Source organism: Rattus norvegicus, chromosome 1 (genome assembly GCF_036323735.1).
Source record: "Rattus norvegicus strain BN/NHsdMcwi chromosome 1, GRCr8, whole genome shotgun sequence".
Classification (NCBI taxonomy): Eukaryota; Metazoa; Chordata; class Mammalia; order Rodentia; family Muridae; genus Rattus; species Rattus norvegicus.
The window spans coordinates 195,379,371-195,401,924 of record NC_086019.1 but is presented as its reverse complement, the minus strand read 5'-3'; the positions used below and the strand labels follow the sequence as shown (position 1 = coordinate 195,401,924).

General features: G+C 43.6%; 1 protein-coding gene across 2 annotated transcripts in view; it reads right to left on the bottom strand.

Moving 5' to 3' along the window:
* Dmbt1l1 (deleted in malignant brain tumors 1 like 1) overlaps positions 1-21,843 on the bottom strand; it is a 134,440-nt gene extending 112,597 nt beyond the window's left edge. For both annotated transcript variants that reach the window (XM_063279682.1, XM_063279683.1), the window contains exons 1-3: positions 21,767-21,843; positions 14,316-14,414; positions 7,238-7,270 (exon numbers count right to left, since the gene is read on the bottom strand). In XM_063279682.1, the coding sequence (XP_063135752.1) occupies positions 7,238-7,270; positions 14,316-14,414; positions 21,767-21,830 (196 nt within the window). In that variant the 5' untranslated portion in view covers positions 21,831-21,843. The remainder of the gene's footprint in view (positions 1-7,237; positions 7,271-14,315; positions 14,415-21,766) is intronic.
* Positions 21,844-22,554: the final 711 nt, after the last annotated feature.

The window sequence follows — 22,554 nt, the reverse complement described above, 5'->3', positions numbered from 1 at the left end:
AATGTATGGCAGGATGGTAACAGGTAGGTGGTGGCTTGGAGCACTGTTGCCATTCAGAAAGATGACAAGACTGGAGGATGGTGATCTTGGAGTTGAGAGTTGCTGAAGAGTTTAGCATACACCTTAAAAGTAGAGACAGTATTTTCTGAGGTTATTAGTTAAGTAGGATGAAGAAGGAGAAATAAGGAGGGTCTCCAATTCTTCTGCTTAGGGACACTGAGCAGGGAGACTGAGTACCTATAGCATTAGCTCTCCACCGAAGCTGAGCTACACACGACCCCATCCAACTGACTTCCACAACTCCCCTGACTAGCTAGTGATGTCATTCAGGGAAATTGGATTAATTTTCTGATTCTGTTTTATTATCAGTAAAATGGATATTTAAAAAGCACCTAATTTGCAGTCTCCATCTACACCCAGAGTTGGGGATATCCCACAGTCCTGGGACACAAATCCTGCCTGCAGAGAGATGGTCTGCCAAAAGCTCTCTCATTCCTAAGCCCTCAGGTGGGACCCCACTTTCTTTCCATTGACTGTCTGAGGAAAGACCTTCTGGAAGCAGAGAGGGTTGGATGGGACCCTTCTGGTCTCCATCTGCACCCAGAGCTAGGGCTATCCCACAGCCCCTGGACACAAAACCTGCCAGGCAGAGAGCTAGTCTGCCAGGAGTGCTCTCCCTCCTAAGTGCACAGCCCACAGGTGGGACCCAACTTTTTCTCCACTGACTATCCAAAGAGAGACCATCTGGGAGTGCACAGGGCTCAGGAGCCACAGGATGGCCTAGGACAGGACTCTTTAGCCTCCATCTGCGCTCAGAGCTGAGGCTGTCCCACAGCCCTCAGACTCAAAACTTTCCCTAAGAGAGCTAGTCTCCCAGGAGCACTCTCACTCCTAAGATCACAGGCTCACAGGCCTACAGGAGGGACTAGCTCCCATCAGAGACAGAAAGACCAACTAACATCAGAGATAATCAGATGTTGAGAGGCAAGAACAAGAACCTAAGCAACAGAAACCAAGACTACGTGGCATCATCAGAACTCAATTCTTCCACCACGGCAAATACTGGATATCCCAACACACTGGAAAAGCATTATTTGGATTTAAAACCACATCTCATGATGATGATAGAGGACTTTAAGGAGGACATAAATAACTCCATTAAAGAAATACAGGAGAACACAGGTAAACAGGTAGAAGCCCTTAAAGAGGAAACCTCAAAATTCCTTAAATAATTACAGGAAAACACAACCAAATGGGTGAAGGAACTGAACAAAAACATTCAGGATCTAAAAATGAAAATAGAAACAATAAAGAAATCACAAAGGGAGACAAACCTGGAGATAGAAAACCTAGGAAAGAGATCAGGAGTCCTAGATGCAAGCATCACCAACAGAATACAAGAGATAGAAGAGAGAATCTTAGGGGCAGAAGATATCATAGAAAACATTGACACAATAGTCAAAGAAAATTCAAAAAGCAAAACTCTCCTAACCCCAAATATCCAGGAAATCCAGGACACAGTGAGAAGACCAAAGCTAGAGAAAGAGATGCCCACGAACATACAAGGAGCATATAGAACTCAAAACAGATTGGACCAGAAAAGAAATTCCTCCTGTCACATAAGAGTCAAAACATAAAATATACCAAAAAAGGAAAGAATATTAAAAGCAGTAAGGGGAAAGTAAGGGAAAAGTAACATGTAAAGGCAGACCTATCAGAATTATACCAGACTTCCCAATAGAGAATATGAAAGCTAAAAGATCCTGGACAGATGTCATACAGACCCTAAGAGAACACAAATGCCAGCCCAGGCTACAATATCCAGTAAAACTCTCAATGAACGTAGAGGGAGAAACCAAGATATTCCATGACAAAACCAAATTTACACAATATATTTCCACAAATTCAGACCTACAAAGGATAATAGATGGAAAACTCAAATGCACAGAGGGAAACTATACCATAGAAAAAGCAAGAAACTAATCTACTTGCAATAAATCCAAAAGAAGATAGTCACACAAACATAATTCTACCTCTAACAACAAAAACAACAGGAAATAATCACTATTCCTTAATATCTCTTAACATCAATGAACTCAATTCCCCAATCAAAAGACATAGACTAACAGACTGGATACATAAACAGGACCCAGAATTTTTCTGCATACAGGAAATACACCGCAGTGACAAAACAGACATTACCTAAGAGGCTAGGAAAAATTTTTCCGAGCAAATGGTCCCAAGAAACAAGCAGGAGTAGCCACTGTAATATCAAATAAAATTGACTTTCAACCAAAAGTTAACAAAGAAGATGAGGAAGGACACATCATATTCATCAAAGGAAAAATCTACCAAGATGAACTCTCATCCCAAACATATATGCTCTAAATGCAAGGGCACCAACATTCATATAAGAAACTTTACTAAAGCTCAAAACATACATTGCGCAACACACAATAATAGTAGGAGACTTCAACATACCACTGTCATCAATGAACAGATAATGAAAACATAAACTAAAGAGAGACACTGTGAAACTAACAGAATTTATGAACCAAAATGGATTTAACAAATATCTATAGAATGGTTTCATCCTAAAACAAAAGAATATACCTTCTTCTCAGCACCTCATGGTATCTTCTCAAAAATCGACAATATAATTGATCACAAAACAGACCTCAAGAGATAAAATTGAAATAATTTCATGCATCCTATCAAATCATTATGGCGTAAGGCTGCTCTTCAATAACAGTAAAGCAACAGAAAGTCCACATACACATGAAAGCAGAACAATGCTCTACTCAATGACAACTTGGTCAAGGAAGAAATAAAGAAACTAAAGACTGTTTAGAATTTAATGAAAATTAAGGCACAAGATACCCAAACTTATGGGATACAATGAAAGCTAAGAGGAAAACTCATAGCTCTAGTGCCTGCAAAAAGAAGTTGGAGAGAGCATACACTAACAACTTGACAGCATACCTCAAAACTCTAGAACAAAAAGAAGCAAATTCACCCTAGAGGAATAGATAGCCAAAAATAATCAAACTCAGAGCTGAAATCAACCAAGTAGAAACAAAAAGAACTATACAAAGAATCAACAAAACCAGGAACTGGTTCTTTGAGAAAATCAACAAGACAGATAAACCCTTAGCCAGACAAACCAGAGGGCAGAGAGACAGTATCCACATTAACAAAATCAGAAATGAAAAGGGAGACATAACAACAGAAACTGAGGAAATTCAAAAAAATTATCAGATCCTACTACAAAAGCCTTCAACAAAACTGGAGAATCTGAATGAAATGGACAATTTTCTAGAGAGATACCAGGTACCAAAGTTAAATCAGGATCAGATAAACCATCTAAACAGTTCCATAACCCCTAAAGAAATAGAAGTAGTCATTCAAAGTCTCCCAACCAAAAAATTCCAAGGACCACATGGGTTTCGTGAAGAATTCTATCAGACCTTCAAAGAAGACCTAATACCAATACTGTCCAAACTATTCCACAAAATAGAAACAGAAGGAACACTACTCAATTTGTTCTTTGAAGCAACAATTACACTTATACCTACACCACACAAAGACCCTATAAAAAAGAACTTCAGACCATTTCACTCAAGAATACTGATGCAAAAATACTCAATAAAATTCTTGCAAACTGAATCCAAGAAGACTTCAAAACGATCATTCGCCATGGTCAAGTAGGCCTCATCCCAGTGATGCAAGGTGGTTCAATATACAGAAATCTGTTAACATACTCCACTATATAAATAAACTCAAGGAAAAAAAATCACATGATCATTTCATTAGATGCTGAGAAAACATTTGACAAAATTCAACACACCATCATAAAAGTCTTGGAAAGACCAGGAATTTAAGACCCATACCAAAACATAGTAAAAGCAATATACAGCAAACCAGTAGCCAACATCAAACTAAATGGAGAGAAACTTGAAATAATCCCACTAAAATCAGGGACTAGACAAGGCTGCCCACTCTCTCCCTACTTATTCAATATAGTTCTTGAAGTTCTAGCCAGAGCAATCAGACAACAAAAGAAGGTCAAAGGGATGCAAATTGGAAAAGAAGAAGTCAAAATATCACTATTTGCACATGATATGATAGTATTCTTAAATGATCCCAAAAGTTCCACTAAAAAACTACTAAGCCAGATAAACAACTTCAGCAAAGTGTCGGGTATAAAATTAACTCAAATAAATCAATAGCCTTCCTCTACTCAAAGGATAAACAGGCTGAGAAAGAAATTAAGGAAATGAAACCCTTCACAATAGTCACAAATAACACAAAATACCTTTGTGTGACTCTAACCAAGCAAGTGAAAGATCTGTATGACAAAAACTTCAAGTTTCTGAAGAAAGAAATTGAAGAGGATCTCAGAAGACAGAACAATCTCCCATGCTCATGGATGGGCAGGATTGATATTGTAAAAATGGCCATCTTGCCAAAAGCAATCTACAAATTTAATGCAATCCCCATCAAAATTCCAACTCGGTTATTCATAGAATTAGAAAGAACAATTTACAAATTCATTTGGAAAAGCAAAAACCTAGGATAGATAAAACTATTCTCAACAATAAAAGAACATCTGGGGGGATCATCAACCCTAACCTCCAGCTGTATTACAAAGCAATCATGATAAAAACTGAATGGTATTGGTACAGAGACAGGCAGGTAGATCAGTGGAAGACCCAGAAATGAACCCACACACATATGGTCACTTGATCTTTGACAAAAGAGCTAAAACCATTCAATGGAAAAAAGACAGCATTTTTAACAAATGATGCTGGTTCAACTGGAGGTCAGCATGTGGAAGAATGCAAATTTACCCATTTTTATCTCCTTGTACAAAGCTCAAGTCCAAGTGGATCAAAGACCTCCACAAAAAAGCAGATACACTAAAACTAGTAGAAGAGAAAGTGGGGAAGAGCCTTGAACACAGGCACAGAGGAAAATTTCCTGAACAATGGCTTATGCTCTAAGATCAAGAATTGATAAATGTGACCTCATATAATTGCAACACTTCTGCAAGGCAAAGGACACTGTCAATAGGACAAAATGGCAAGCAACAGATTGGGAAAAGGTCTTTGCTAATCCTACATCCAATAGAGAGCTAATATCTAACATATACAAAGAACTCAAGAAGTTAGTCTCCAGAGAATCAAATAATCCTATTAAAAATGGGATACAGAGCTAAACAAAGAATTCTCAACTGAGGAATACCAAATGGCTGAGAAGCACCTAAAGAAATGTTCAACATCTTTAGTCATCAGGGAAATGCAAATCAAAACAACCCTGAGATACCACCTCACACCAGTCAGAATGGCTAAGATCAAAAACTCAGGTGACAGTAGATGCTGGCGAGGATGTGGAGAAAGAGGAACATTCTTCCATTGTTGGTGGGATTGCAAGCTGGTACAACCATTCTGGAAATCAGTCTGGTGGTTCCGCAGAAAATTGGACATAGTACTACCTGAGAATCCAACTATACCATTCCTGGGAATACACCCAAAAGATGTTCCAACATATAACAAGGATACATGCTCTACTATGTTCATAGCAGCCTTATTTATAATAATCAGAAGCTGGAAAGAACCCAGATGCTCTTCAACAGAGGAATGGATACAGAAAATGTGGTGCATTTGTACAATGGAGTACTACTCAGCTATTAAAAACAATGACTACATGAAATTCTTAGGCAAATGGATTGAACTAGAAAATATCCTGAGTGAGGAACCCAGACACAAAAGAACACACATGGTATGCACTCACTGATCAGTGAATATTAGCCCCACACCTTGGAATGCCTATGAAAAAAAATCACAGATTATATGAAGCTCAAGAAGAAGGAAGACCAAAATGTAGATGCTTCATTCTTTCTTAGAATGGAGATCAAAATAGTCACGGGAGGGAATATAGGGACAAAGAGTTGAGCAGGGACTGAAGAAAAGGTCACCTAGAGACTGCTCCACCTGGGGGATTCATCCCATATGCAGCTACCAAACCCAGTCACTATTGCTGATGCCAAAAAGTGCTTGCTGACAGGAGCCAGATATGGGTGTCCCCTGAGAGGCTCTGCCAGTGCCCTACTGATACAGATGAGAAGGCTTGCAGCTACCCAATGGACTAAACAAAGGAACCCCAATGGAGGAGTTAAAGACTGAAGGAGCTGAAGGGGTTTGCAACAGCATAGTAAGAACAACAGTACCAACCAACCAGATCCCACCAGTGCCCCCAGGGGCTAAACCACCAACCAATGAGTACACATGGAGGGACTCATGACTCCAGCCACATGTGTAGCAGAGGATGGCATTGTCCAGCAAACTGGGAAAGGGAATAACAATTGAAATGTAAATAAGAAATACACAATTTAATAAAGATGGAGAAAAAATAGGAGGAAAAGTCCTTGGTCCTGTGAAGGTTCATTTCCCTAATGTAGGGGAATGCCAGGTGGGAGTGGGTAGGTGGGAGTGGAAGCATCCTCACAGAAGCAGGGGGAGGGGATGGGGTACGGGGGGAAGGGGATAACATTTGAAATATAAATACAGAAACTATCCAAGAGAAATAAAATTTAAAAATAAAAAATATTTTTAAAAAGCACCTAGCTCATAGGTAGGTTTCTTGTGGAAATTAAATAAGTCATTCTAGGTCTTCATCCTTGTGCAGGAGGAATTTTTACCAACTGAACCATCACCCAGCTCCAGAACTTGATTTTTTTTTCAAGAGGAATTTTATGTGGAAACAGACAGAATTCGTGATTACCTGAGGCTGGTTTGGCATATTGTCTCCAGGTGTTTAGTTAATACCATGACACCATCTGTCTAGTGAAACTTGTGTGTTCCAAAAGGGGTTCTGGCCTCTGAACTTGAAACTCAAACAAGACGTGACTCTGAGGTAAAGCTGTCTCCCAGAACTGTCACACACTTCAGTGTTTGTACTTATCATCATCCCAAGTCTGTGACCTTCAACCCAGATGGAGTACCAGGAGGCAGTTGTTTTGCCTCCTCTTTAAAAAGGACATAAATGACCTATTATGGTCACTGCCACTAATGAAGTGACAGAAATGGGACCTAAACCCTCCACTACCTAAGTCCTGACAGAGGGGTGACTAAGTGTGGAGTATACCACACATTCTCCAAATTCAGCTGAGCAAGTGTTAAGGAGTTGGAGTCAAATGAGGTCGATTAGAAGAGCTTCCCATGAAAATGCCTCCTACCTTGAGGCCTTGCCACCAGCTCTTCACCATTTCCTGTAGGGAGAAGGGGTTGAGATGTCAGTGGCTGTTGGAATAAAGAACTAATGGCAATCTGATCGAATTTGTTCCCAAAATATTGAGAGGATGTCTCTTTATGAGATGTCTTGAAACCCTTATGATGGATCTGCCCATGTCTGCCACTATGTTTTCTATATAAAATTCATTTCAACCTCCAGTGTTCAAAAATCTTGAGCTCAGGCCCTGAGTGCTTAAATTGCCCGAGTCTCTTCACATCTGGCGTACCGAAGCAACAGGGTCAATTTCTGATTGCAGCTGTGGAGATCAAGGTGCCAGAGGCAGTGTTGTAGGTGCAGTCTTGATCACAAGATATGCACTGTTGATGGGAGAGGTGGCCCTTACCTTCACAGATGACACTAGCATCTTCTCCAGAACCACAGTTATGTAGGTGCCAGCCAGCATGAGGACACTGCCCTAAAAAACTCTCTGTCCCAGTGCAGTCCATCTCATCCAGCAGAAACTCCCCTGGACCATCACCAAATCGTGCCTGGACTGGGGCTTCAAGAGCATCCCCACAGTTGAGCTGTCGGCACACCACGTCGGCTTCACGTAGGTCCCACTGGTCATCGCAAACCCTGCCCCACTGGCCATGGTAGTAAACTTCTACGCGCCCGGAGCATCGTCCTGACCCATTCGTGAGCTGCAACTGTGGCCAGTCTTAAAGGTACAAAAGTATTGCTGGATAGGAGCTACTCTACTTGGCTCTCCTAGGATCTAGCCTAAATACAGCATTCATACATCTGAGTAGATAGGATAGCACAGGGGTTCCTGTCATTAGCAGGATAGACCTGATCTTTCTTGTCACAGAGGTCAGAGTCTAGCAGCAAAGATGAATTCTGCCTCATCCTGGGTGAGTGAGGATTGACAGGAAGAGCTTTTTTACATTCAATCCTTAAGGCAGGTCTCACTGGCCATACCTGCATTGCTCTAAAGTGAGTCATTTTAACGTAGAGTTAAATGGAGTTCTGCGAGCATGCCAAGTGCCCAAGGAACAAAGGCGACTATTGGTAATGAGTTGAGAGTGGGTAATGGGTGGTAGAGACAAGGATGTCTCTTCTAAACGACAAAGGACTCAAGAGAGGAGTAGGAAGGAGTTATTTGGACCAAGAACACATGGAAAGAGGGTAGAACTTCCTTCAACTCAGTAAGCCAATCAATACAAAGTGGGGTGAAAAAGGCAGGGATTCTCTGGTGAAGTCATTCTGTCCAGTAAGATTCACCCACTAGTTAGAAATATGATACCCACCAAATCACATCACACAAGGAGCTAGGAAACCTTAACTCACCACCAGGAAATGGTGTTAAGAGGTCAGCATCTAAGAGCAAGGTAAATAAAGAGAAGTCATTTCCACGCAAAGAGCCCACCCAAGTGTACTATATGTGTGGCATCCCACAGAGTGGACATTAGCTGACAGCATGGCTGTGTGAAGGCGAAGAGAGTGTGTTGAGTAGGATCTGGTCGGGGAAAAGTGAAAATTGACAAGTTCAGGCTTCTCAGAGTCAGACAAGTCAAATTATGTGCACAAATACACTGCCTTCCAGAAGGCAGCAGAGTCGGAAGCTTCTAAAAGACCACTCCTGTGGGGTCCCCAAGGAGCACATCAAGAGACTCAGTTGTTAAGCATGCTGTCCTGGGACTCCTCTCTCTGCCCTTTTGTCTCAAGTTAAAACTCTCCTTAGTCAATATAATTCATTTGCATCTGTGATTTATAATCTGCCAACCCAGATGCATTTCTCCTCTAAAATTCTCTGAAATATGTTTGGGCAACAGAACAAAGCAGTTTGGGATGACATAGTACCTACATGGTTAAAGCCAAGGAATTCACCTTTTCATTTTCTTCCTTTTGCCAGGTATTTCTGATGAAATCCATTGTTCATCTTCTGCCCTCCCCAGCCTCCCACATGGGTCATGGTAGTGAAAGCAATCAAATGACTGGGGGAGCTTGTGGGTGCCCTATTAAAGATGTGCCAAGGTCTTTGCTCTTACCAAAATCTCTTGAAGTTTCATTTTCTATGAGAATGTTTTCAGATTCTATGAGGAAGAGAAGGTATAATGCAAGGTGAGTCTATGGGAGAGGGAAAAATCTGCAATGTCTTGCCTTGCTGTTGCCCAGGTACTATGTGTCCAGTGGGATGCTCAGCTTAGAATTGATTACACGGGGCTAGTTCAGAAAGGCCCAGGCTATCTGGGAAGGATAGCTCATCTGTCTTTGTTCACATGTTAGTGTGAATTGTGCTCATGTCTTTCAATGAGGGTTGGTTTGCCAAGCTTCTCAGCTTGAGATTGGAGCTGGAATGGCCATGGGCCAACCACGTACAGTTTCTTAAGGGGTTTATGCTAGTGGGTGCTGGCTATTTCAAGTACGGTTTCATACTTTAGTATGAACTTTGGTATCTTTTAGATTTGTAGAAAGAATGAGATTTCAGAGTGTCTGCTTAGGGCAGGCAGCCCTTGGCTGTGCCATTTGGGAAGTAAGGCTACTGATGAGCTAACTGGCATTTGTTCTCTCACTGACAAGTCAACCGCTCATTTTCCCAGTTAGCATCCTTTGTCTGTCTGTATCAGGAGATGTGGGCACTTACAGAGTTGGAAGGGGAGAAGTGGGTTCTGATGGTGAAGTCTTTTGAGAAACCAGAACAACTCAGCTGGGGTTCTCCCTGTACTTGGGGATCTTGTCAGGTTGCAGAGTATGGTGTGTGTGTGTGTGTGTGTGTGTGTGTGTGTGTGTGTGTGTTTTGGGGAGGCCAAGCAGATGGCATGAATGAGACACCTAGCAGAGCAACACAGACAACTGTGAATGCTTACAGATTTTCCTAAGGCTCATGGCATCTTCTCCAAACTGTGGTCAGATTTGGTGATGACATGGGGCTTTAGGTATGGATGCCTCAGGTCCACATATATGCTGGCTGACCTTGGTCAAGAAGGTATTCATCTTGACCTTGATTTGTCCTTTAATTTTGGTTTCTTAATTTTTTAAAACAAGAAAAATAAAACAAACCCTCCTAGTGGTAAGGATGGAGTAGGAAGTGGAGAATTGCAGAGTCACGTGAGCAGATGGGATGTAGGCTTTGAGGCCGTCTCTCAGGCAAAACCAGTCAGAGACTTGTTACCCTGGGCCTTAGAATGCAAGGCATGCTATGATTCAAATTCTAATTCAGCAAATCCATCAACATAGCATATTTACAAAAAATTACAGGGCAAACTTAATCAAGTTTAATCAATAGGAAAGACAATCAGATAAAACTGTGGGGAAGCGCTGGGCCCAGGCTCACACTTGGATAAGGAGTTGTAGACAATTTCGATCGCTTTGCAAGTAACTATTAATCAACTCTGACTGCATTATTAATTTATAATACTTACTGAAGTCTTGTCTCCACCTTCATATGCTTGATTCTAAACCTTCTGCACTATTGCTACCTTGTGTTAGAACATTCTTTGAAAGAGAGAGCCAGGGCTGGAGAGATGGCTCAGCGGTTAAGAGCACCCGACTGCTCTTCCAGAGGTCATGAGTTCAATTCCCAGCAACCACATGGTGGCTCACAACCATCTGTAAAGAGATCCGATGCCCTCTTCTGGTGTATCTGAAGACAGCAACAGTGTACTTATATATAATAAATGAATAAATCTTTAAAAAAAAAAAAAGAAAGAGAGAGCCATCCTGTGCATTGTGGGAGGCTTAACTATATCCCTGGATGCTACCACACACTCCAGGGGCATTCTCCAGTGTGACAAACAAAATTTCCAAATGCTTCCTAAGGCACAAAATCACCTCCAGCCGAGAACAGCCACAGAAAGATGCACTTGAGAAGGGCTTTAAAGTCCACCAAAGCAAGGTTTATGCTTATGCTAATTTGCTAACTAGATTGTTCTCAGTACCCCTCCCCACCCCAAAGGTATCTGGTCCAAGTATGAGCAGCCTCAGAGAGCAGCATAGACCTCCTTCTACCCACCCAGGCTGCCCAATGTGAATTCTTCCCCCCATAGTAGCTCCCAGGGCTCACAGGAAGTGCTTTCAAAAGCATGTAGCAGTAGCATGGTTCAACCTTAAAGCAAGCCTCGGAATAAGAATAATCAGATAAACTAAGGCTATCTTCCTCCCGAAGGCTAGAGAGAAGCCTTGGGAATGGCAGTTTCACAGACCAGGACTTCTCTAAACTCCCTTCAGGGGGAAGACCCTGATCAGGGTAGGGCTCATGACCTCTACAATCACCAAGGATGGCATGCCGCTTCTCTAAGGAGCAGAAGGCCATCGGTCCATCCTACGGGGCCAGAAACATGTTCACTGCTAAATGGACCAAGCCTTCCACAGAAAATGCTTGTTAAGGGAGTGTTTAACCCCTGGCCAGTTGATGGAGCCCAAACTCCTGCTTCCAGGAAGGTTGAATCTTGTGAAATATGAGCAGAGGAGAACTGGGAAGGGGTCTCCGGCTCATCAGATAGCGGCTGGTGAGCAAGGATAGGGCCTTTCTTCTCGCTTTTACCCAACTGCGTCTTGCTCTATCATGCACAGTTGGTTCTGTGGGGGCAGATCTACTCTGTCTCCAAGAGCTTTATTTCCCCAAAAGCAGAATTTTGGAGATCATGTTATTGGCAGCCTGGCTCTCAGGACATAAGGCAGGGGAGTGGGTTGCAATGATTACCGTCACAATGATCACTCCCATTTAATTAGAGAAAAGTTAAAAGATATGCAAGGCCCCAGCAAGCACAGAGATGAGTGTGGGAAGAGGACCAGTAGAAGGTTACCCAGGGGTGCCTTCCTGTAATCCCTCAGGGACCACAATTTGAAGATCTCCTTTGGCGCTCTGGTGTCTCTCTCACACTGGGACCCACAAAAAGCCCATAACCCTGAAGTGGGTCTGAATGTTTTCATTTCTAGTCTGTCCTCTTACTCATGTTACGGTTGGCCTCCTAAGTGGATCCAGTTGGACTGGAGTAGAATTAGGGGCCCACATCCAGCTGCTTCCCAAACCCCATGAGGGAGAGGCTCCACACAAGCGTCGTTCTGAAGGTGCCCAGGACCATGAGCAGACAGGGCTTTTGATCCCACACAACAGTGTGTTACAAAAGCTTTCTTTGGGTCAGGGAAAGGGGATAATGATTGGATAATGTAAAAAATCAACTTTTGGGGAAAATGGAAAATAATTTACCGGAGCAGATGACACCAATGTCTTCCTCATGCCCACAGTTGTGGACGAACCAGCCAGCATGGGAGCACTGCCCCAGGGAGAACTCCGTCCCAGAACACTGCACGTCATCCAGAAGAATGGAGCCAGAGCCCTGGCCAAAGTAGGCCTCTCCCAGGGTGGACACGGCTTCCCCGCAGCCCAGCTGCTGGCACACGACCTGTGCTTCCTTCTCGTCCCACAGATCGTCGCACACTGTGCCCCACACACCTTCAAAATACACCTCCACTCGGCCAGAACACCTGCTAGAACCTTCCACAAGCTGCACAGGAAGCCAGTCTTTGGAAGAAAGGTTCCCCACCCCCACCTGAGTGTTGGTGAACAGAGTCACTTCCCCACCATCTTCCCAGAAGTCCCACCTGTGTTCCCAGCACTTGGTCGAACCCTTTACAGTGGTTCTCCATCCTCCTAACGCTGTGACCCTTTAATACAGTTCCTTGTTTTGTGGTGACCCCAAATCATAAACTCATTTCGTTGCTACCTCACAACTGTTATTTTTCTACTGGAATAAATTGTAATGCAGATATTTGATATGCAGGATATATGATATATGACCCCTGTGGAGATCATGACCCACCAGTTGAGAAGTGCTACTTTATGTGGACATCTTTCTAAGGCTCCCAGATACCATATAGGATACTACTGTCCCATTATACCAGGGAGGAAGGGTGAAGGCAGCAGCAGCTTCCTGCTGTCAGGGAATTAGCTAATGAGGACCAGAAAGGGACCCCATAGGTCTGGCTAAAGTCTTCATTTGGGATAGAACTAGCCTTAAACAAGTTTAGATCCTTCTGCGATGGGAAAGCCACAGGGCTTTGTTTTGTTCTTTTCATTCTGTGTCCCAACTGCAGCAAGGACATTATCTAAGAAGACAGAAACCATCTAAACTGGTTGCTTAATATTTCAGCGTAAGGATTTGGGTTCCTGAGTCATTTTCACTGTGCCCCATGTTGCTGGGGAAAGGCAACTGCTTGGAGAGTGCATGTGTAGAGTGCATTCTGCACCTGACAGGGCTGCCCTCTGCTGACACCTGGCACTTCCAGTTTGACCTGACAGCACTTTGCTGGGCAGCAGCCTACTGGCTCACCCAGTGTTTTCAGGGGCACACGCTTTGCTAGGACAGTGGATAGAAAACAACCAAAGATGGGGCTAGGCTGGGCCAAACACTAGCTATGCAATCTGTATGTGGGGCCACTTAGATTCTGTTTTCCTCATCTGCAAAATAAAACAGTGCGCACCTTAAAGGGTGATAGTGAGCCAAACACAGGTACAGTGCCTGGCACAGGGGGATACCCGGGAACAACTTTTATTAGCTCCATTTTGTGAACCAAAAGTTAGATGAGGACTGTTACACATTCCCAAAACTGCTGAAGGGAAAGCTGTGACAGGGGAGGGAAAGGGAAGGATGCTTTCTTGGTAGCTCTAGTCTTTCCAGTCATCAGAGAGCAGGGTTTCAAAGTATGGCCTTGGATAGGCCCTGTTCCCATCTCTGAGAAAGCTTGTTAAATATGGAGGTTTCTGGGGTACACCCATGTCTAAGGGTAAAGCCCAAGACTTTGCATGTTCTACAAGTTCTTGAGTGGTTGTCATTTAAGAACACTCTTCATGAATAATGGGTAAGAACCAAGAAGGCAGAGAGAGCTCTGACAGTGTCTCTGTCATGTTAGACACAATGAATACTGGGGTTTGTTTATGTCTGAGGATGAGAGACTCATTCTACTGAGTGTGGACTGTCTATCCCCCAGTGGGAAAGGGGCTTTGGTAGCTTTCTACATCAATGTCTCTTCCCCCTCCTCCCTTTCCTGCAGGCCATGTATATTGTCTGCCTAGGACTTACCTTGTTGAGGTTCCTCAGATATGCCTTGGATGGGGCTTCTCTTAGGCCGTTCCTTCCCCAGCCTTGCTCCGGACCCTCTGATGTCCCTCCTGTAACAAGCTGAGACACACCAGCCATGTCAGAGCCTTGCAGGGACCCTGAACACAGCTAACCCAGGCCTCATGAAAAACTCCTGGGTCTTGCTCCAAACCCACCAATCCCCAGGCATAGCAGAGCAAGGCATAGGAATCTAAATTTGCACTTCCCAAAGTAGGGGTGCCAACGGGAAAGGACCAGGTGCTCTGGAATCCATTTTCCTTAAGCTTCTGCTTCGGAGTATGCTTGGTTTTAAAATTCTCCTTTCTGTCATTTCTGTGTTCATTCCAGTTATTTTGACAATGGGTCGCTTTGTTATGATTCTCTAATTGTCTGTAGTTGATGTTGTATTTTCTTTAAGGAAGTGACAGTTTATACAGAAATTCTACTATGCTCTTGGTTGATTCTATGTTCCTAACATTTCTTGGACTGTCTTTTTAAAACATGTTTTTCTTTCTTTAAAAATCTATTCTTAGAGAATTTTCATTATCCCTTTTCATTTGGGAAGATCTTTGTGGTCATTCTTTTTAATTCTAAATTGTTTTTTAGTTTCTTTCTTTCTTCTGTATGGTGATGTGACTCTATGTAGCCATGACTGGCCTTTTGCAGACAAGACTGACTTAAATTCATAAAAATCTGCCTGCCTCTGCCTCTCAAGCACTGGGATTAAAATTCTGGCCCTGGTTTTTTCCTTTTTAAGGCAGATTTTGGTTAATAAGAAGGTATTTGGCTTCTACTCAGAATAAATATTTCAGAATTGTTTTGTTTTGTTTTAAACTACTTTGTGGCTCTTCCTGGACAAAAGGAATAACTTTTCTCTAACATCATTACTTGCGAGCCAAGACTGTCCCCCACAGCCACTCCCCTGGTGAATCTGTCACTCAGTCCCTATCTCTGTTTTAGCCATTGAAAGGTAACTTCCTGCTCAGTAGATAACCAAGAACGCAGTCCCATGGTGCTGCTGGGTCAGAGTACTTTTCCAATAGACCAGTTAATTGCCAGCTGTCTGTTAGGTGTGCCCGCTGTGCTCTGACATTGGTAATGCCCTGGAACTGTTCAAGTGACCCAGTCACTCTGTTCTCGTCACAGATGAGGAATCAGATGAGGTATCGTACAGCCCACTGAGCAGAGTTAGGCAGCAGGAAGAGACTGCAGAGCTCTCGAAGGCTCCTGGGAGTCCAGAGTTGGGACTGCTGGCCTTTATTCAATGCTCATGGTACGCCCCTGCGAATCTAAGCACTGTCTATTCCCTAGTCTTAGCTGACTTAGGGAGACGCTCTACTATCATCTCCATTTCACAGATTAGAAACTTAGGACACAGAGTTGCTTTCCCATACCCGCAGCTGTCGGGAGGCAACCACAGACCCACCCACTGCTGACAACCCCAGACCCGTGGCTGTCAGGAGGCCCCTGTTTGGTTCTGGAGCACCTGGCCTCCCTAGCACCCTCTTCGTCTTGTCCACGACCCATGGCTTGTCCTGGACTCCTCTTCTTCTCCCAGACCCCACATCCTGCTACATCAGGTCAAGTCTTCTATTTTCCTCTTACCCAGTCTTTCCCACCCCCACTGAGACAGTGTCTTACTATGTATCTTCAGAACAGCCTCTGACTCAATATCCTCCTGCCTCAGCCTCCTGCAGGATAAAACTACAGGTGTACGCCATCATGCCTGGCACCAATTAATTTTCATTAATAATATTAAATCTTTGTGTATGTATTAAGCCTTAACTCTCTTTTGAGACAAGGTCTCACTATGTAGCCCTGGCTGACCTGTCTATGATTTCAAGACTGGTCTTGAAATCACAGTGATCTGCCTCCTAACGGCTGGGATTGAAAGAGTGTGCCACCAAATCCAGATTCAACATTTTGAAAGAGTTATATACTCATCATCTCATTAGAAACCATCTAGTGTGTGCTGATTAGGCCCAGCAAGGGGACCTGGATTGTAGGTGGTCATGGGAAGGAAGAAAGGGAGGGAGGGAAGGACAGAGGAAGAAAGAAAAGAAGAAAAAATCTCTACTGATGTTGTATAAAAACATGGCCATCCAGAGTAAGGAGGAGTGTGTTTACTCGTGTGCATACATGTGTGTGCATGTGTGTATGCATGCATGCATGTGTGTACATATGTGTGTGTTGTCATTCTTTCACTTTCTCTAATTTAATTTCTCTTCCATTCTAATCCATGTCACCTGCCTACTCATCTCCCCTCCCCAAAAAACGACATTAGCATAATTTTGATAACTATACTAGGTCCTGATTATCTACCAGATAAAGATCAAAGTTCTTAGCCTGAATTCAAGACCCCTCTGTAATTAGACCAAAGCTCCTTCCCAGCTCCTGTCTTATTGGTAGATTGGTCTTCTTCTCAGAAGAAGATTGGTCGCCTCATCTTGTCCACCTTTAGTCCTTCTCTTGAACTATTAAAGTTTGCACATCTAAACATGGCCATTCAGACAAAGCCAACTCTAAGTCAGTGGTGTGGTTCTAGATGCAAGTTGGCACACTGATTGAGGTGGTAGAATTTAACCCAAGTGAAACAGGTGCTCTTTGACACACTCCCTGAGACAGGAAAGCTGAACGCCAAGCTCCCGGGGATACTAGCTGTGCAGACATCTTTGGTTTCCTGGGATAATCAGTGACCCAGTGGTCTATGGGACATGGAAGAAATGCCCAGGAAGCTTCCAAACAAAGGAGGCAGCTTCCAATGCAGCTATTCATGCCTGTAAAATGGACCTCACTTTCCCCTTGTTCACTACCAATCCTGGGATCTCAGTTAGGATGTTTGTATGCATGAGAATGGGGAAAGAGGACAACTTTGTCCCTGGTAATATTTAATCATACTCTTTTTTTTTTTCGGAGCTGGGGACCGAACCCAGGGCCTTGCCCTTGCTAGGCAAGTGCTCTACCACTGAGCTAAATCCCCAACCCCTTTAATCATATTCTTTAAATACATTTCCTAGGGCTGTGAAGTGGGATGGACAGTCTGCTTGCTGAAAGTATACAGTGTGATCAGTGGAATGCTGAGTAGAACTGTAAGGTAAGTGGAGGCAGGTTGGAAACCATGTTGAGTGTGAAGCCAGATGTGTTGGAGGAACAGGTTGAACATCAAGGTGGGGGAGGCTAGAGGCAGGGAGGAGGAAACATCCTGAAGCCATGGTGGCAAAGGGTGAGGAGAATGAGGTGTGGGAATGAGTTGTCCAGTGACAGTGATTCGATTGGCCAACTAAGAGGAGAAGACAACAGATACTCAGAGTGCAGCCACAGGACCGAGCCTGTGCTTGGGTGTTCAACACAGGAAAGTCTGGAGACCTGGATGGGTTATATGATTAGAAATGATTGCCACATGTCAGGAAGCAGACTGAACCATTGCGGGGGAGGCAGTTAGAGGAGCCAGTCTGAGACGAGACAGGCCACAGGAAGAACCAATGGCTGAGCTCACAGACACTAACCAGACTGGTGCCATGTGCTCAGGAAATAAAGGTTTTGCATTCTATAAGAAAGCAGACTGAGCAAGTCCTGAGGAGCAAACCAGTGAGTAGCACACCTCCATGATTTCTGCATGGCCTCTTGCCTCCGGGTTCCTGCCCTGTTTGAGTTCATGCCCTGACTTCCTTCAATGGTAAACTGTGATGTGGAACTCTAAGGTGAAATAAACCCTTTCCTCCCCAAGTTTCTTTTGGTCATGGCGTTTCATCACAGCAATAGTGATCCTAACTGTATTGTGAGTATATGCATGTGTCTTGGATAATATAACTGTGAGCATCTGTATCTCAGATTCTTGTTGCATTCATCAGGGCAGTGTGACATTTGCTTAGCATTTAACCGGAGGTCCATGGGACAGCAGGGCCAGCATCCTTCAGCAGCACAGGTGGAAGAAGTGTCAGTTAATCACAACGGGATTTGTAGAGACTGTTTCCCTATTTAAGTAGGACAGTTGTGAAACGAAGCTTCCAGAAAACTAAGGGCACTTGTGTTGACGAGTAGACAAAACTGGCTAGAACTTCATAGCTGAAGAGTCAGAAGATTGAAATTCAAAATCAAAATCATTTTGAGCTATTTTTAATCCCCCTCAACAGCCATTTATCACCAACCTTATGCATTTGACCCAACACCCTTTTTGAATATCAGATGACTCCTGGAAAATAGTCTTAGCAGACTACTAGCTTCCATCCACTCAAAAGCTAGGAATGTTATTAGATATCACCTGAGCCCTATAGCAGAGATTTCCCCCTGTGTCAGAACTGGCCTACACTGTATCTCCAACAGGCTTCTTAGGAGGTCACCAAGTTGCCCTTTGCATCTTTCCTGTGAACTTCCCCAGTAATAGCCAAGGCTCCAGTCGTCTACAAGTCCCACAAATCCTTCCTTTTGGTAAGTGACCTTCAGGGAGCTGCACTACCTCCCTGGGTGGTTGTTCTTGGAAGGTCACACTGGTCCCATTGTCTGTTAGGCTCTTGTGCAATTACCAGGAGCCTGGCAAAGCCTATTGCACCATATCCTGTCACTAATCCTTGGCTCCTGGAAGTTCAAACCCCCCAGCACCCCCTCCTGCTGAAAGCTGTAGAATGACATAAACATTTCAGGGGAGAGGTGTGGCAAGAGCATGGGCAGGGGCAGAAAGGTTGTAAGTGTACCGAGATAAAGGAGGCACCAGAGCTGGGGAAAACAGCCCTATTGATAACTGAGACTTGCCTGAAGTGTCTACCAGATTTGCTGAGCTGTTTAGATATCCTTGTATTTCAGAACAAGGGTGAAAGAAAAAAATATAATCCTCTTAATTTTGGTTCTAGAGGAGCTTGTGGGCAGAGGGACCCAGGGAATGACGTTCTTGCTCATTGATTTTCATTCCTTTTATCCAAGAACTAAGTGAGCCTCAGTGGTGCCGGGAGCTTTGCTGCACCATGGGGCCACAGCACAATGTGTTCTGCTGAACATGAGAACGTGTTCACTCTAGCACTCTGAGCAGGAGGTCAGAGGTCAGGCAGAGAGGAGAGCTGTGACCAGATTATAGAGTTTCAGTAAGATGAGAGGTGGGGTTCAGGGGAAGTTAGGACCAGGACCACAGTTGTCTGGGGAGCCCATTCTACTGTTCCATGATATATAAGGGAGCTTCCAGAATACATTCTTAAGAGAGCCACTCCAAGCCCCACCCTGAAGCTCTAAGAAATTGTTGCACTTGTCCTAGACTGAGATCTTTCTATTTCCCACCCCTGTATCCATGCTAAATCCTTTCTACACTTGATTCCAAACAGGCCTGGTCACACTCCGGGAGCTTTTCCAAAAGCAGCCCCAGCTGTGCCTAGGAGCAGATCTCACCGGGGCACCTCCTGGACTAGGCCAGGAGTCATGATCACCCAGGCTTTGGTTGGCATCCCTAAAGCTGGCACTGTTACTTTGCATGCGATCAACCTCAACATCAGCTTTTGCCACAGTGGAGCTAGAATGATTGGCTAGAGCTCTGAATCCTCACAGAACATTCCAAATGTTCTGATGTGCCAGGGAACTCCTACATTGCGCATAGCATTGGTAGAGCTCATAGGTCCCCAGTGTTTACTTACACAGCTTTCTATCCATGGGGAAAGAAAGACAAGTTCCCTTTTTGTTCTCTTTGGAAAGTTGAATCTATTACTTGGGAATTACTACTGAGGAGCTGGGCAGGTAACTCAGAGGTTAAGAGTACACTCCTGCTGAAGACGGGTGTTCAGCTCCTGGCACATGTGCTGAGCTGCTCACAGCTCCCTGTAATTCTAACTCCTGGGGGAATCTTACTTCTCTTCTAGCTTCTGGGGGACTGCAGGCACCCACACAGAGACACATATATACAATGAAAGAAAAAAGAAAGGGAAGAGCTACTGAAATATTGAAAGGGGGGGGGCTGTCCCAATTTCTTAGGGGAACTTGGAAAATGGAGACGCTATGGCTAAAGGAATCTGAGATTCAATAATTTTACCTCTTCATTTAAGATGTACAATTTGTAGTTCGCAGCATCCATAGGAGCAATCAGACTGACTGAGCACGTCTGTGGCTGAGGGACCCTTCAAAGTCTTTTGCTAACACTTCATTAATCTACTTAATAAGCTCATGTTGAGTTCCTTTGTAAGGGAGGGCACAGCAGCATCAAAACTTGTTTCAAGTTCCAAGGACTAGAAAGTGCTCATAGGTCTTGAAGGCTCCAGAGCGGTGGTTCTTAACCTTCCTCATGCTGCGGCCCTTTAATAGAGTTCCTCAAGTTGTGGTGACCCCAACCATGAAATTATTTTCATTGCTATAATTTTGCTAGTTATGAATCATGATGTAAACATCTGTGGTTTTGATGGCCTTAGGTGATCCTTGAGAAAGAGTTGTTTGACCACCAAAGGGTCAAGGGTCAAGACCCACAGGTTGAGAACCACCCCTAGATTATTGTGTCTCTAACCTGTATTCCCAGGCTCAAGGAGCATAGGACATGTAGATTCAAAAGAAAGCATAAAGCACCCAAGAATCATTACATTGTTCCTGATGCTCCAGTATATCCAGTACTGCTTTTTAAACACTGGGAATATTGCATGAATATATGCATACAATTATCTATAATTAAGTTATTTGTCTTAAATTTATGAATTCATTATGAAATTATGAATATTTTCAAATACTCATTTGTTTACTTTCTCAGCTATACTCAAGTAAGAAAATTAAGCAATAAAAGACTTTAACATTTTCCCCCAAAGCCACTGAACAATGATAAAAATAATCACGATTATGTAAATGTTTCAAATTAGTCTCGAATGAAATTAAGACTTCCCTAAGCAGACCAGGAGAGAATGCACATTAAAACCAAGAATACCTAAGGACTCAATCTGGTTTATAAAGTACAGATTTTTTCAGAGTAGAAATCTTTACAAGTCAAGTCTAGGTAATTTTGGGTCATAGCAAATACTTTAAGTCAGGATGTTTTATTGACATTTTCCAGATCCATTCAACACTAGCAAAGAAATACTAACTATAATCCAATACTCTGGGTGAGTGCTAAACACCAAAACTTGAGCACAGGAACCAGAGAACACATCGCAGTCCCTTGTTGGCTCATCTTGGCCAATAGCCCTTCTTTATTTCCCTCCAGAAGCCTACCAACAGAGCCACAGTCCATGAAAATAATAGATTGACTGATGCTTTGCTCACAGAAAACCAAATCTTTCCTAAAACCTTTGAGTCAAAGCTCATGAACCAGATCAAAGTGATGTGTGGTTGATCTCAGTAGCAGTCAACAGACGTCAGATAATGTGAAACAGAGTAATTGCTCCCTTTGTGTTGACTTAATTTTAAGCTGGTGCATCAGAGGACAAGAGACAAAACAACACTTTCTCTCTCCAACCTGTCACAAGGCATTAGCTGTGTACCTGCTTCAGGTAGAATCGCAGTGTGGAAGAACAGCAGCCAAAGTAGGCGGGCGTGGCAGCTCATGTTGGGAGGGTTTCCAGCTACTGGCTAACCTCAGGTTCCAGCTTTATAGTCTTTGTAGGATCCTAGTGGGAGTGGCCTGGCAACTCGATGCTCTTCTCCAGCTCGAATTGGCAGGCATCTGAAGCAGGGCACAGAAATGCATTTGCCTTGGCATCTTGCATGTTTGTTCTGGGGAGCAAGAGTGATTTGGCCTATTAGATACATTCCATTAGATCAACTGGAAGTTGATGTCGGAGAAGAGACATGGTAAACATTGTGCTGGCACCTGGCCAGGCAGATAGAAGCCTCTAGGCCATCATCGAAGAGAAGCTACCAGGAGCCTAGATCCTACCTAAGGTATCATTTTCCTTGTAGCAAATGGCCAATCCCAATGTAAGAGGCCTCTAGAGTCCTGCTTTTGCCTCAATGCCCACATCCTACCCACCTCTCTCCTCTCGAAATTCCCCATTAGTCTCTAGCTACTTACACTTACCCAATCAACCTTCTAACTCCCGTAGTGCTCATGAAGAGTATGCATTTTACAACATTCAACACATTTTGTCTTGGATATCACTGCTTTCATTCCGGTCTGATTTCCTCCACGGGCCTGTTCTAGTTTGATTCCTATTACTTCAATAAATACCATGGTTCAAAGTAACTAGGGGCAGACAGAGTTTATTTTACCTTAAAGCTTATCGTCTGTTAGTGGGGGAAGTCAGAGCGGGAACTCAAGCAGTGCAGAAAC